General features: G+C 43.2%; 2 protein-coding genes across 4 annotated transcripts in view; one reads left to right on the top strand and one right to left on the bottom strand.

Annotated features, from left to right (window-relative positions):
- Nucleotides 1-76: 76 nt before the first annotated feature.
- On the top strand, nt 77-5,196 carry FSAF1 (40S small subunit processome assembly factor 1; the record flags this gene model as incomplete). Its single annotated transcript, XM_086744621.1, has 7 exons — nt 77-134; nt 254-522; nt 1,133-1,189; nt 2,229-2,324; nt 3,058-3,144; nt 4,156-4,205; nt 4,857-5,196. Coding segments are annotated over 7 exons (747 nt in total), but the record flags the coding sequence as incomplete, so codon positions are not given.
- A 9,140-nt stretch (nt 5,197-14,336) lies between these two features.
- The window catches only part of TRIM67 (tripartite motif containing 67), a 34,264-nt gene continuing 32,026 nt past the window's right edge, over nt 14,337-16,574 (bottom strand). For all 3 annotated transcript variants that reach the window (XM_086743941.1, XM_086743942.1, XM_086743943.1), the window contains 2 exons: nt 15,985-16,147; nt 14,337-14,500 (listed from right to left, as the gene is read on the bottom strand). In XM_086743941.1, the coding sequence (XP_086600067.1) occupies nt 14,435-14,500; nt 15,985-16,147 (229 nt within the window). In that variant the 3' untranslated portion in view covers nt 14,337-14,434. The remainder of the gene's footprint in view (nt 14,501-15,984; nt 16,148-16,574) is intronic.

Below are 16,574 nucleotides of genomic sequence, written 5' to 3'. Positions count from 1 at the left end.
ATGGGGTCGCGGGAGCCGTGCCGCCGGCTGGAGGCGGTGCTGGGCGCACTCTACGATCTGGGTGGGTGCGTGGGGCTGTGCTGCGGGCTGCCGGCGGCGGGGAGTGCGGCTGGCGGCACCACAGCCTTCCCGAGGTGGGGGGGCGGCTGGGGAAGGAAGAAGGGAGGGAGGGAGGGAGGGAGGGGGCCGGGTGTTCACTCTGAAGCGGAACGACGGCGCGCAGCCGACCCAGGGCGTGTGTTCCGTCGCGCAGGTGAGGAGCCCGGCGTGCGCGGCGCCGCGGAGGACAGCCAGCCGAGTGCAGGGGCGGCGGCGGAGACCCGCGATCTGCAGCCGGCGGCGGGGGGGCGACGCGGACCCCGCGATTTCTTCGGAGAGCTGCGGGCCGAGCTGGGCGACGCCGCCGCCGCCATCATCCCGCCGCCCCCCGCCGCGCCGCCGGCCGTGGAGGTCGTGGTGTTCCGCGGGAGGAAGAGGAAGGGGCGGCCCAGCCCCTCGGCAGCGCCCGCCGGCGGTGCCCTGGTAGGGCCGGGGGGGGGGGGGGGGCGGGGTATGTGCGCTGGTGCTGGTCCGTGCCGTTGTGAGCTAAGCTGTCGGTACAGGCACTGTTACCGCTGTGCTCTCTGTCGCAAGCACAGTGACTTAAAATTCACGTCCTATGAGCCGCATTAGCAGTTTGGTACTGATTTGGAAATGGAAATATACATGATACGTAGCTCACTTATGGCATTTTTTTCTCTTATAAAATGTAACCTATACTTGAAGGTATAAAAATTAGTTGCAGATATTAATATCTCTCTAAATTATGAAACTTTTTGTAAGATGTAGCAGATGATCCAGTCAAGAAACTGCTGGGCAGAGCTATATGCTCTGTGCTGTAATGGTACCCTATAAATTGTGCAAGGTTGTTCCAGTAAGGCCCTATAATATCTACATATTAAAAATGCTATCGAGACCACCTCTTTTCATGAATCCAGGTAATAAAGCTAGGAAAAGATACTACTGGAAAGCTGTATATTCCTCCCTACCACCCATTTTACATTTTGTTGCTTTCAAAAAAAAACCATCACAATCAGCATTTAAACTGGTGTTACTTGTTATATTAATTCAAAAAGTTTTATTTTGTTTATAGACCAAAATAGCGGACGAAGAGAAAAAAGCAAACGAACAAGAGTTTAACTTTGAAAAAGTAAGTCAGCAGGGCCTATCAAATCTCAGTATTTTGGTGTGCAGGTGTGTGTGTATTTACATACTTGAGAAGGCTGGAGTGGGAGTGATGAGAAACACTTCTAGAAAAGGATCTCTCTTGTAGGTGAGGATTTCCTGATAGGTAAACCTGCGGCCTTTCCTTCTGATCTTTCAATGAGAATTTGAGGAGGATCGCTGTGTGTTAGCTGTGTCAAGCTATGTGAATACCTGTAATGTACAGCATAGCTCTTTCAGGCCCATGGTGTTAATCTTTCTGATCTCATGTGGGAGGGGAAAAAAAGCATGTTGGAATCTGTTTTTGAAACAGCAGATGACTTTTTTTTCCGTTTGTCTTTTTGTTGTCATCTGTTCTTATATGAACGCAACTGGCGTTGGCCACCTTAGGTACTGATTGATTTACAGATCTGTGCAAGCTGTTTTATATGCCTGACCTCTGCTCAAGACATGCTGTGATCCAGTGAAATCTCTCACTGGAGATGCTGCGTGGAGCTTTGTACTGCTGAGAACAGTGAGGATTTAACCACTGCCTTTAAAAAAACGATAAATCCACCACTAGTTTTGCCACTTTGGTATAGTGTCAACTCTATGTATGTAGGTAGTCAAACCACTTCACCATCTGCCCATCTGTGTTTCTCACTTACCTGCTTTGCAGCCAAGGAGTGAGGATGCTTTGTAAATGTTGAGCGCTGTGGGTAGCGTATTTTGTTGTTCTTCTTTATGCAGGATGACATGATTCATTTTGATATAGAGGAGATCCATTCCATGTGTTGTTTTATATGAAATTAGAAGAATCAAAAATTGTCCCCATGACAGTCCTCACCATCCAGAGATTAGATGGACAGTAGTTAACTGTTCTGCGGTACAGCTCCAAATTCAGTTAATTTTATTTTATAGCACGCTGATTTCGGGTATTAGCCTGGATTTCTTTGGGACTATGACTTTGTTGCAGTCTGTCAAGTGTTATTTTACAACAGGTTGGACAAATTATGAAATGCTTACAGTTTTATGTAATGTTTTAGGCTCGTTTGGAAGTACACAAGTTTGGAATCACTGGCTACAAGAAGCAGGAGCAACGCATATGGGAACAGGAGCGTGCTATCATGCTGGGCGCCAAGGTAATTGTCACTTGGTTTGTCCTGGACACTCACCCAGCTGTTACAGTGCAGGAAAGCAGTGAAAAACACTGAGGGGAGGTTGGTACTACTTCTTTAAAACACAAGATCTCCCACCTCAATCCTTCTCCTGCTTCATCCTTACTTTTACATTTTCTGTTCTGTCTTGTATGTTTTCTGTAGACATTTGGAAAATTAGTATGGTTGTGTTACCAAAGATGTTCTTTAGATGAAATGCGACTGATTGGGTCAGAAAACAACATTTACTATTTTTTTAATCATGCCATTCAAACTAAATTGTTGGAGTGAGGGGCTTGTTTTTTAAAGCTTCACTCTCCCAGTGAGTTAAAGATGGAGAAAACTTTTCAGTTTTATTTATCATCAGTAGTGTAAAAGAAAAAAAAAATTCTAGGTCTCTTTTGGGGGGTCAGGAGGGATATGAGTTTTCTTTCTAGCTCAGCATGTATGTGGAAACCTTGTAGGACTGATTCAGAGCATGAACATCCCCTGTACTGTCTCCACCAAGAAAGATATGGTTTCTGTCTACCTTGATAGAAACATGTGTTTCTATTTGTCTTACATCCCTTAAGTTCCTTCCTCTCACCAAAAAGGAAATAAATAATTTCTAATATTTCCCTACCACCACCTTAAAACTATTTTCCATGCAAGTGTGTGAATATTTTTTTAACCTGTTTGAAAATTTCATCGGTGGTATCCCTCCCAATCTTTATTGCAGCCCCCCAAGAAGGAACACATGAACTACAAGACTTACCAAGAGAAAATGAAAGAGAAAAAAGCAGCAAAGGATGATGATAAGGGAAAGGTTTGTGTGAAGTTTTCTCTATAAAAAGGCAGTGTGTGAGAGCTAGCCCAAGAGCCTGACAGATAATGCCTCAGGCACAGGAGAGGTGCCCGAGCTTGACACTCGCTGCTCCCCATGGAGTGGGTTCCTGGCTCCAGCAGAACTAATCTCATCAGTAAAAGCCAGTTGTGTGTGGTATGAAGGGCACAGAGTTAGGCTGGTGTTTTGGTGGGTTTCGCTGCCTCATCATTTGAGGCTGATAGACTGATGACACAAAATCAGCAGGTTTTGGGGGTTTTTCTTCCTTACTTCTTAAGGGGAAAAAATGGCCTTCAATGAAAGTTTGTTGCATGTTGTCTCACCACAGAGAGCCAGATCTTCAGCTGGTTTTATATCAGCACAGTTCCATCTAGGATCTCGCTCATCCTTTAAAGCAAGGGTGAGGTTTCTGTTGCATCCATCCACTAGCCCATCTGGCTCTGAGCCTGTTCCCTGCCTCCCTGCAGAATCTTCTTATGTAGGTGGGAGCAGGCTGCGGGGCAGGTAGTTGCTCTGTCAGCCTGTTTCCTGCCACCCTGTTTCCCAGGGGACATACCTCTCTGTCACGTGGCTAGGAATGCATCCAGTGCATGACCAGACACGATTGAACCCTGTCATTTGACAGGTACACTCAGTCAAGTGACTAGGCACACCTGCCTGGTAGCAAGTCCATCTTTTGACCCAAGGATCTGTCACGTGCCCAAGAGGCAAGCCTCTCCTTGTGCACCTGGATTTGTGCCACCTTACGTATCGGGACGGCGTGTTGGTCGTGAGAGGGCTGTATGTTCCATAAGGTGACAGGAAGGGCTCTGGGCGCTCCTGGCAGTGCCTCCATAACGCGTGGCATCGCTTGGGCTGTCGGAAGGTCTCCCACTCTGCTTAAAGTGCCTGCTGCTCTGTGAAGCAAAGGCTACCATATGTTTTGTGTGCAGGTGGTTGTTTAGCCAAGATACTCTGTTTCTTTTCCATTAAAATATGTATCTGTAAAAACAGGAGCATAAAGGTGATTCTCTTAAGAAGAAGAAGAAAGAACAGAAGGAGAGGTGAGCCATTTTTAACATGGTTAAAATTAACCTCCCCACTGTATACACCCCTATGTAAATTTGCACAGTCTTATACCAGAAGTCATGCAGATCACAGCAGAAGGAATTTCTTCAGCTGCAGAAGAACTATTAGTTACAAAAAGATTACCTTGTTCTGTATCTAGCAATTTCAGAGGCCTTAGTTACACAGCTTAACTGAAAATGTGTCTCTTCTGCCTGGACACGTCCAAGACTGCAGCTGGAGGTGAGATGGATGGAAATCCCTGTGTGCCGACCCAGGGTGTGCCGCTTACGCAGAGCCCTGATAAATGACTTTTGCAAAACACGAGCTATGTTATCCAGAGGCTTGAAAGATGAAGTGGCAATCTTAATTATAGTGTAGCAGGTTCACTGAAATGTACTCTTTATCTTCTTTCTCTGAAAGTCTTTGTTTTTAAACTTATTTTAAAAGGTAATTCATTCTGTAATGTGCTGCAAATTTTGAATGGCTATGCAGGCAATAAATGTTCTGGAGTCGTTACATGCTATGATTTGATATTGCAGAATACCAAACACTGATTGCATAAGTAGGTGACATTTTTCACCATATTGAGCATTTTCATGAGTTTCTGGTGTTTTTCTTAATTCATTTTCTCCCTCTTCCTATTTCAGGAAGGCCAAAAGGAAGAAATCAGTGCCTAGCATTTGGCACGCAGGACAAGTTGGAAAATTCAGAGATGGGACCTTGATTCTGCAAAGCAGTGACATAAAGAAAATTAAATCATCCAAAGTTATCAAATGAACTTATGATACAGAGTGAAAAGGACAATATGCCTAAGATATAATTCACGTTGCCAACAACATGGACTTACAGAGCCTCTCGCCATCCCACCATGTCCTAATTTTTACCTTATTTTTCTTGCAAGATTTCCTATCTTCTGTTCTGCCTTGGGGAGAATATGAGAATTTACCATTTTATGAATAAAAATAAGACTTTTTATTAAGAAGGTTACACAGGCTGTATTTATTGGTCAATACATGCTAAAGAAATAATTTCACTTTCTAGTATTAACTTATTGGCTATAAGGAAAATACTAATGTAATCTATTGATGGATTAAAATATATAGCTCTTTGCTTTCATCTGGAAGGAACAGGGGAAAAAACAATACTTTACTTGCTCTGAACCTGAAGTAGGTATTCTGAAACACTTACCATCTGTTTCTGTATCTGTATGAATTGTTAGTGGATAGTGGAACTGCACAACAGTTTTCCTGTCCAGCAAAACCTCTTAGGGTTTAAAAATTACCTGCTTTGGAATGAAAATGGGATTTTCTGAAATTTTGTCCCAGGTAAGAGTTATAAACTGAATTTGTATATCTCTGCAGAGATGCCCAAATAAGCACTGTTTCAGATGGTGGTTTGGTGACTTGGTTGGTTGGTTTTCAAAACCAAAAACATGTAAGACTGAACCAGATGAGGCATGGACACTCAATAGTTACTGGTTGTTCATGGTTAACCCATGTTTGTTTTGATTAATGTTCCCATGCATCATAAGGCTTTTCTATGAAATCTTTGTCAAAACTTCAGCTTCAGTGCTATTTGAATTTCAGCAGTTTGGTGTTTCTGTAAGAACAGTTTTGCCCTCTGTAGCTAAATATTTTTTTTTTTAAGCTTGTGTTTCCCTGGGAAATGGCAATGGTTAGTAACCTTCCAAAATGTCCTCTCCCTTCTGGCTCAAGCTAAAGAAATGTGAATATTTTCAGGGGAGCCAAAAATAAGGTTGACTGTTAAACAACAGAGGAAAAAGTTAATACTGTGTAGTTTGTATGTAGGGTTATCTGGAGTTTGTTTGAACAGCTCTGGCAGCGAAGCAGGCATATACGAGAAGGAAAACAGCCCTTACTGGGCAAACTTCTAGGTGTATTGGTGAAATTCAGTGTAGCCCTGTGGGTAGCACGCTTCCTGTCTGCCACCTGGGAGCCTGAACAAGGTGATCTCTAACCCTGAGCAGTCAGGTCCGAGTCAGCCGGCAGCTACCGTAAAAACAGCAGCATAGTCCTCTCCCTCAAGGCTGCCCACTCAGTATTCTGAGGCAGGGAGAGCCACATCATAGAAAGAGATGATTTCTGGAACGCTGCTTCTCCCATACCTTCCACCTTACTTTCAGGTGCTGGAGAAGTGCTGTGCCAGCTCAGAGAGGCCTAAGAGGAGGGAGAGAGCCCAGGAGGGGAACAAGAGCTGGGTAAGAAGCAGAAGGGAGTGTTTCTGGAGCCATGTGGGAAGGGGAGGGGTGCGTGCAGAGTTGGGTTGCTAAACACTCTTATCACATTTCATAATTGTGTAATGTGATTTCTTCTTATTCAGTATTGGTTGCAGATTCAAACCAGAATTAACAATCCTATCCGGTTTCTGAATATGTAGGCTTAGAGAAATATCAAATCGTGATTGCGTGTGAAAGTGTAATCACTAAGCAGGATTAAGTACAGAGCATCAGCTTGTTGAGGCAACAGATGGGCTGTGGATGTTGTAGGTTAACCTGGGTTTTTAAATTTCTGGTTAATCCTAGAGCTTGATTTTTCAGTGCTCACTTCCAGATAAAGCTTTGTTCGTCTGGCTTTCTGTATAACACGTTGTGGGAATTGGTCCTGAATCAGCTTAGGTAATTTAAAGGGTTCACTTTCCACTTCCATAGCTCCCAAAAGCTGTTTAGGAGTGAAAGTTGGTCAGAATGGAGCGTTTAATTTTTGCAGTCCTGATCTCAAGCTTTGTTAAAGAAAAGCTGAAAGAAATTCAGTTCTTAAAATAAAAAAAAAATTGAAAATTGAAATGCCAAGCTGACAGTGGAATATGAAAGCTTGGGGGAGGGGTGCGGGGAAGTGAAAGTTTATTCGGAATTTTGCATTTTCTCACATGTTTAACATTGGTGTGTAAACATTGCATTTCTGTTGCATGGTGATAGGTTGCCTTTTAACATCAGATCCCCAAGGTGATTTAAGTTGGCCATACTACATGCTTGTAGGATGCTGTTCTCAGTTAAACATGGTACCTTTAGTCCAATTTTCTTACTAGATGCTTTAACAAAAAATGATAACAACTGACATTTGGCAAATAGCTGTTGAGAACCTTTTCAACACCTGCTGTTTTTCTGCACTGGAATGCGTTAAGAGAGCATGTAAGTCTATGTTCAGGCAGCAAGCTGTGTTGCTTTTGGAGTGTGTACTGATACATGAAAGCCAGTGTTGACTGAATAACTGATTGATTATGGGCCACCATAATCAGGGAGACCAAGGATTTCTCCTTATCTGCTTTCTTTCTGATGCCTTTTGCCGTAACAGTAAGCTTTATTCCTCTCGCCCCATATGCTAACTCCATTGCGATTATCCTTCCTCTCAGTCAAACCCTTTGCCATGAAGGAGCTGATGCCAAGTTGTTGTCTCTTCCAGGGGAAAAAAAAAAAAAGCCATGATGGATGGTGTCTTTACACTCTTGTTTGTACTTACTCCTGGTTGTTTCTTTTGGCTGAGTTTCTGTTGCTTACCCTGGCACTGCTGTTAGTGTGTCACCATGCTTTGTTCTTTATCACCAGGCATTTATGAAGGTTACTTAGCTTTGATGGGTGAGCTCCTTTTTGCAAGAGCTGAGTGTGCTACCTCTGTAGCACTGCTTGGTCCCTTTCAAGGCATCTGCTTGAGAGAGGTGGGCATCTCCAAGACTCTATGTCATTTTAAACCATCTCGCTAAGTTTTTCCTGCCCAGACAAGCTTTCTACCCAGTCAGACTTTCACACTTAAACCCAAAGGCCTTTCCAATTGGATCCTCCTGGTGCCACAGTTATTTCCAGGTTCTGCTTACTCCACTGTCTGGAGACTGGGAAATCACCCAAATTGTCTAAGATGGGATCCCCAGGTACTCTATAACTGACGTGAGCCAGAGCTAATGGAGCAGTACTGGGAAAGAGAGGTGTTTCATGCCACTGAATCCGGAGTATGTCTGAAGTTGAGGTATGGACGGTTGCTCTGAGGGAGGACTCTTGGCTTTCTCCAGAGAACTGGATTATTCTTGACTGTGGTAACAAAGCAGGTATCAACAGTTGGAGCTGGGCGTGCATCCTGTGTGACTGCCTCCTCTACATTATGACTATTTTTATATAATAATTTGTAATAATAAATAGGATACTGATGCTGAATTTGTTGGCAATGTTTTAAGAATTTATTTAGAAACTGTAAAACAGCATAAACTCATATGTCAGGTTTTCCAAAAGGGTAGTAATAATAATAATAATAATACACAAAGTTTTAGTCGGACCAAAAGACAAAAAGCAGTTTGTTCCCAATTCAAAAAATACAAACATTTGCTACAAGTACAAAATTATAAAAAGTTTGTATTTTCCTCTTGATCTGGTGACAGACACATAAAGCAGAGATGTATATTTCACCAGCTCCAAATTCATATATGCTATGGGAAATGCCAATAAAGAAAAAAAATATCATGGTTAAAAAGAAAACATAGAAACAACTTCTCGTCTTTCATTTAACCAGAAATGAATGCAGTTATCTTATTCCTTTGCACTTTTTTGGTTGCCAACATTTAAATTAGTGTTATTCATGCTTCATATAACAATCAGAAATAACAGCAGGTTTACCTCATGCATTTATTTTTAATATTCATCACATATTCTTCTCACCATGCTACCTAGAAAGGTTAGCGTTTTTACTGACAACATTTAAGGGAGGTGAAGGATGAAGGAATGCAATCGAGATCCAGGAAAACTTCCATCTACTGCTTCACAAGAAAATGTTAGAAATCCTCCAATTAGCATGAAGAATAATTTAGTAATTAATTCTGCTTGGATCTGTTTGCAATAACAAATGTAACAAAAAGGTCATTTAACAGAAGGGGAAAATGCTGCTGAGTGCCTCTGTCGGTGAAACGCACATCTATCTCCTGTATTGTGCAAAGATGCAGGAGCCCTGCGCACAGAGACTCTGTAGCTTGCATATGGGCTTCTGCACTCAAGAAGACCAAGTGCGTCTTGTTTATGATGGATTTGTGCTTCAGGCTGCCGCTCCAGCTGGTTGTGTGTCTGCAGCGTTCAGTAGTGCTGGGCAGAGGAATCACCAGAAATGTTGTCAGTAAAAACTAGAAGCAGCTCACTTTTTAAAAAATAAAAAAATGAAATTAAAAAAAGACTCTCCATCTTTGTTTGGTAATTTTCACTGACAAGTTCCCTTTACATTTGCCATGTGGTTGATTTGTTGCTATAACCTGTTGAAGGACTTGAAACTGTAATCTCCCTTCCAAAGCTGATCTAGCCAAGGTGCTTGGGATTTTCATATCACCTTGCCTGGTTCAAAGCTCAATTCTTGACTTTGCTATTTAAGCAGAATGCTGCAAAGCTGATAAGGCCTGAGATTCGGTCTAACAACTCTTTCTTCATCTTTCTGTTTGTGAGCAAAGGATGTACTAGATGGCACCAGAAAGCTGCTGTTACCAGGTTGTTGGTACCTTGCATCCCTTCTCACAGGAATGAGTAATCTGAATTGTGGTCCAAAAATGCACCACCTCTTGTTGGCAGCCGCAAACACGGTGTTTTTCATACGGTAGTAGTGGCAGCTTAGCCTTGATCTCATCTCTCTCTTACCTTGTTTAAGAAATACTATTATGTAAGAAAGAACGTAAAAAAAGCTGCATCTCACATGTCATCTTGCTTTAGAACAACTTGGAAACCAGGGTATTGGGTGCTCTCTGCCACCTTTACTAACTACACTTTGGAAAAAAATAAAGCAAAATAAAAACAAAAGCTTACACAGCTCTACGACAGAACTCTATCACCAGCCAAGAACGATCTACAGCAATACACTATCATGGCGTTATTTACAACATGATGGAACATTATGCGTATAATAGATTACATATAATACTTTTCCTCTTAAACTCTGATATACTTAAGCTCATGCTTTTAAAATTTTATTTATTTTGTTCAGTCCAATATATTTTCCTCTATATATCTTAACTGAATAGGCAAGTATAGGAGATGACAATGCTGTTTGCCTAACTTTTCTACATTTTTAGAAGCCAAATTGCTTTCCAAATTCATGATACAGCACAGTATGCTACTGTCCTCACTGACATTTATTTTATAGTGCATACTTTTCCACAGCAGAAGTAGTAAGGGATTGTCAACTAGGTCTGTGCTCATACTGACAGTAAGTCTTAGTAAGAGATCTTCTTGTGAGCTCTGTTGGAGTTGATGAGGGAAAAGAAGGGAGTGGAAATTGCATAGCATTGCATGCCTTGGGATGTCTGACAGTGCTCCTGATGGCACACTTCTGTTTGTTCCCACTAAACTTAACAGGGAGATTTGCAGAGGAAAGAGCCAGGAAGAAGGCTGGGGTTCACAGGGGTACGTGAAAACTAAGAGTCCCTGGTTGCTCTGCAGGACAGAAAGTTTCCCTGCTGTATTTGTTTAGCAGATGTGCAGAAGTTCCAAACTGGTGTATGCAGAAATCAAGCTTTTTTATGTTTATTTCAGGAGGGCTTGTTGGTTTTGGGGTTTTTTTTTTGTTTGTTTGGTTGGTTGTTTTTTTTTTTAACATTAAGTCAATTTACACTACCTTGTGCGGCTTCTGTACCATAGTGGATGGGATTCATCCCAGTGAAAAGAGGTTGCTCTCCTGCTTATAAGGAGCTTTCCGGCCTCTAGGAGCAGAAGAGCCCCAGGAAAGGCAGATCTGTGCAGTCCAGGTACTGGAGGAGCTTGGAGTTCCAGAGAGCTGCACAAATACCCCAAAGAATCAAAAGGAAGCAAGAGAATCCAAAGGGGTCCCCTTGGGTATCTACGCTACTCTTCAGCCCCCTGGGTTCTCCCTGGACAGTCAGCAATACAGTTTTTGCAAGAACCATAGTACTAAAGGCTGACTCCCTGCTAAAGAAGGGATTTGGAGGAAACAAAAACTGGCATAAGAGATGCTGTAGATGAAGAACGTGCAAACTGCTGGGTTTATAACAAGACGGACCTCAGGGGAGTTACCTGCAGAGAAGCAAACAACCTCCAGCCTGAGCAAAGAGGTGGAAGCGCCCCACTTCTCCCGACCTGATGCTGTTCTGCAAGGAGAAAATTCTGCTCTGCTTATGTTCAGATGGCCACTGCCATCTGGATGCTCTGCATAAATATTTATGTGCAGAGTAGTTAGTTTCCTAGTGTAATTCTAACTACTTAAGCATTGTTTCTATTAATCAAACTACCAAAATGTATCCAGATGAAATCATGAGACTACACTGCATTGGGGCAATTGGTTTATTGCTATGGCCCATGCCAAACCCAAGTCCGTGAATGTTTACGCAATGGACCATTGAACCTAAACTTTGTTTAGTTTTCAACCTAGGCTAAATTAGTTTAACTAATGCAGGTTACCTACTTCTAAGTGTATTCCTTTTATTTTATTTGCACTTCTGCTAGGTTAAAAGGAGAACGTAATGGTAGCTAGTCTGTTCCCTACTTTTATGAATGTTAGAACGCGTAGAGGATAACAAATGAGCTTCTCTACAGCTCTGAAGCATGTCCCCACCTACTGTCCGTATTTCCATTAGAAACTAGTAACCTGTATCACTCACTGTGTTCTCTCCAAGGTATAACACACCAGGAAGCAATACCAAAGCAACTATGAAAACCAAAACCGAGTACTGCAAACACTTCTGAAACCCATTCAGAATTAACTTTAAACGTCTGGCAATGGCTGAAGATTGGAAAGATATAAATTCATTTGAATTTCCTTCACAGAAGTTGGGAGTAAAGACAAAGGTTCAGTACCAAAACAAACAACGCCGTTTTGTTTTTAAAGCAACAAGTGAAAGTGGAGTGCCTTCTTTATTAAAATTATCACAGGATGTTTCCCAATATAAAAAACTATGTGCAACTTATGTACAGTATTCCCATACGCTGCTCTGACTGGCAGTACTCAAAGCCAAGGCTATGACGACCACTGTTCGGTTCGTTGAAGAGCACACTCAAGAGGAAATCCGGGGTCCAGTAGCATTCTAGCTGAGGTAGGTTAAAACAGACCCGCTAATTAGAAAATTCTGCACAAGTTCATATGGTAGGAAATGAAACCGAAAATTGTAACAATGTTGGTCTCTGCTATTCGTTAAGAAACCAAAATGAGTGTAGCACAGTTATTCCAATGTCTACAAGTTTACCAATACAATCCATTCCAGACTTTGAATAAAGTACTGTTGTTTTCCCACTTAAAAGCTTCTGTTATGTTTTCCTGTCATTGGTTTTATTTCCCATTTCAGTCTTGACATCACTGAAGGTGCACTGCTGTTCTGCAGGAGAGGTGGGCTACAGGCAGCTTGGCTCATTACAGGCAGCATGATGGCAAACTGCTTTTTGTCTGTGCAATAGCCCAGGACTGTTTCGTTCTGGGCTGCCTCCCCCTCCCCACAACGGCTGTGAGGTGGGACGACCCCAGGGAGGATCCCGGCCACTCTGCCGCAGGGAAGCCTTGCCATCACTCAGCACTACCCGACAGATGCACTCCGGCCAGAGACCAGGAGCGGACCTGTGGCAGGGTGCTTGGGGGCTGGCAGGCTGCTCGAAGGCAGGCCTGGGCTGTTTGTCCTGTGGCTGTGGTTTAATGCAAGGCAGTAAGCTGGATTTTGGTTAGAATATTTGTTTTCAGGTTTAATAATTACATGTCTGCTAACAATATGCGTGTGCGTATATGTATGCTTGGGGAAGAAAATTTGTGTAAGCAGCAGGATTTTAAAAAGGAAATAGTACATCGATGGGATTGAAAGGTTTGTGCTCTTCCTGTTTGATAGCAGCACACTGACGTAAGGATTAGAGTGACAGAGTCTGAGATGTCATGGCTTCACAGAGTCTGCTGCATCTTGTCCTTAATCATGGCTGCTGTACACAAGCACGCCTGCCTATGTTACCTGGGTTCAGAAGAAACAGAGCACACACACAAATCAATGTGTTTTCTGACAACAGCAAACAGGTGACAGTGCCACGGCTGTGGGAAAAGTTCCCTGTGGGTCAGACTCCAATTGTTGTGGGCAGCACCCAAAACAGCTGCTTGTTTTCATGGGAGATGCCAGACACAGGTAAGTCTTGCAAAAGATTTCCGTCCCAATCCAGAAAAATTCTTAGGGATGGATTTCACATTAATGCTATGAATCTCTCTCGCTCAAGTGCTTCATTAGGATCAAAACATTAATTAGCTCACACTAATCTAATAGAAAATTAAGGCTTTTGATCTCAAAGTTACATTGGAACTACAGCTGCCCGGGGCTTACCAGGGTCAAGGCTGGAGAGCAGCATTTCTCTACAGGGGATATTTTGCAGGTGCTGTATTTAAATAAATCTCTTAACAATTCAATTCAAAGGGATCTCCCCTGCACTGTTTTTCAAGAGTTGTGCTGACAACCACAATCAGGTCTTCTGTATCTGATAGTCTCCACGATCCCACCTAAATAACAATCACTAAAATGTATCCAGGATATTTTTCTCTCTACTTTTTGTATCTGAATTCTGCATGTATCATGGTCTTAGCTAAAATGAGCGCAATTATTACATGGCAGTGCTTGGAAAACAATTTTACTCTCATTGAAGATAATGAAGTAAGCTCTGCCACTGAATTCTAGGGGAATGTTATCCCATAGCTTACTGCACTCTAGAGCCAGAAGGAATAATTAATGGTCATTTGAGCCCCTAAATGCAATGGACAACCAGAAATTCTCGAGCACACAGCCTCCACTTCACCTGTCAAAACATAGGCTTTCTTGATTTAAGGACTTCAGGTGGCAAGGGAATCCAGTTCACCTACTGGTAAATTGCTCCAACAGCCATTATCCCTCAGTGTTAGTCTTACCCATTTTTTTCCAGCATCCCTATCTTTTAAGCACAAATCCAGCCATCAGAGAGAAAATACGCTGATTTAACCTTTTGCTTTACAAATGTACATGTGTGTGTGTGTGTGCATGTGTGTACGTGTGTACACAATGCAGTGCAGACAATGCTCAGGTACCCATCTGCAACCGAGTGCCAGTCCAGTGGGTACACCTGCTATGGCTGTTCCATTAAACATGGAGTGGGCTAGCTGTAACCAGCGGATTATTCGGTGAGCAACACGCTGTACAATGTTTTAAGTCAGGGAAGAGAATACTTTCTTTACTGACTTACTGCAGTGCCAAATCACACTGAGAAAGCTTACAGAATCCAGCACAGGGTCGGGCAGCAAGTTCCTTAGTTGTTGGGCAACTTGGGCTGTTTTACACATTGTGGCACCTCCAGTCCCGTATGCAGGGTCACCTGCAGAAAGAAGAAATAACATGTAGATTCAAAACCGGCACATCCTCAGCAGAAAACATTCCTGAAGGCCAAGAGCAGGTAAACGACAGGTGAAGGGCTGTGGGACTTCAGGTCCAGGTTTAAGTCATCAAGAATATTAATGGAGATGATATTGAGCCCCTGAAATAAACAAGTCTCCTTCCCCTTTCCCTCCTGAACACCTTGGGGACTAGAAGGCAGGTGTTCATATCTCTTCCCAAATCCACCTGTTGTAGGTCTCCAGCAGTGCTACTTGCTGACACAAGGTGGATGGCATCTTTGCGCAAGGGACCCCAGGTACTTCAGGATAGGATCACACAGTGGAGCCCATGGATTAAATACAAGAAAATCCTTTTATCTTTGCTGCCCTGGCAGGACAGAGCACAGGCAATTGTTAGTGCTCCTTCTATAACCTGACCTCTCTAAAGGGTCCCACACAGATGTACCAGAGCACCATCCAACAGCAAACACAGGCTTAGTCTCAGAGCTTCCCCCTGCACCCTTGTTGGCCACAACTCAGTTGTGGTAAGAAATGTAAGCCGGGTACTTAAAGATGTAGGTAGGTAAAACTGAAGGTAGGTCATGAGTTAAAAATCTGTGTTGAGTATAGCAGTGAGGTGCTCAGAGAAGGGCCTGTGTCTTCCAAGCTGGTGCATAAAATACAATAAAGCTATGAAACCTTCTTGAAAGATCTGGATGCCACCACTAATGAATGCTAAATGTTCATATACTAATAAGGCCATGTGAGGTTTCTGGTTTCAGTTTGAGTGTTTTAAATGCTGAGTGTTCCGCCCTGGCTGCACTGGTCCTGCCTGACTTAAGCTGAGCTCCTTCAGTCCTCAGGTTCCTGGGTGCTTCCAGAGGTTCTCCCTTACACTACGTCCTGTTTCTAGCCGTATGCAGTGGTCTTGAAGTAAAAATGCGTTATAGTTAAAGAAGGTTCCTCCAAGAGGAGATCCCCTTGAGAACAGAGAGCAATCCCCAAAATTCAGAAAGAGCATAAATGATGTGCTGAGTGCATCTTCTCTGTTGCACTAACTCTCTGAACTATGTTGTCTTTGCTCTCCTTACCACGGTGCTCCCTCTTGCCAATGTTAATAATCTCCAAACATGAGATTTACAAGGATTTAGGACACTCATGTTTTTTAGCCAAACTGGTGGAGGAAGCCGTAGCACTGCTGCTTTCCATGTGGAGTGTTGCAGCAAAGTAAGTGCAGGAATTAGCATGTGCAGGTACTTTTACTTGTTTTTACAGAATTGCTCCTCACGTCTGTGAGGTAAGGCAGAAGATCAAATGCAGTTTTCCAAAAAGTGTGAGTAGCTTAGGTGTCAGTTGGAGAAAGAAAGAGCCCCTATCCACACTGACTACCTACAGGTGACGTTATCAGCCCCAGCAGCAATGGCCAGTTCCATACATTCTCCTTCAGATGAGAAGGATAAGTGGGACTGAACTGCAGAAGACTTACCTGGACATTTCGATTGAGGCTCAACGCAGGCATGAAGACACCCTCGACATTTTCAAATGCTGGTGGCCCTTGCTGCTGCCCGTTTATGTAAAAGGTCAGATTGTGCTTGTTCAGATCCAGGAGAACACCAACGGTGGCACCTTTAGAAACTCCTCCTTCGGTCCTAAGGTACAAAGGGACCACACTGTTGGTGAAGGGTCAGTGGTAGACCTCCGCTGCTCTCTCTAGGACAAGTCAGTCTTATTAAGCAAAGGAAGAGTGGAGCAGCATGGTGAAATTATTATCCCCACAGCACCTGGCCATGACTGATCCACACCTCTACCTGAAGCGTACATACCACACTTGTGGGAGCTTAATGGGGGGATCCTAAAGAGAAATTAGGTCCATTTCTCCTCCAGCTGCAATCTAACAAATGAAAACGGAGTCCAGAGCTAACAGATGCCCTCGGATGATGGGAGACAGGGAGGTGAGCAGGTCAGGTCAGTACTGAGCATGCTGGACAGGAGTCCTGGAGACATGGCTCCTCAGAGCACCCCTGCTATAGTGAAGCGATGCACAGCAGGGAATGAAAAAGCAGAAAGCTGGTTTTC

This window comes from Chlamydotis macqueenii, chromosome 3 (genome assembly GCF_036417535.1).
Source record: "Chlamydotis macqueenii isolate bChlMac1 chromosome 3, bChlMac1.mat, whole genome shotgun sequence".
In the NCBI taxonomy this organism is placed as follows: Eukaryota; Metazoa; Chordata; class Aves; order Otidiformes; family Otididae; genus Chlamydotis; species Chlamydotis macqueenii.
This window is presented reverse-complemented; position numbering and strand designations above follow the sequence as displayed.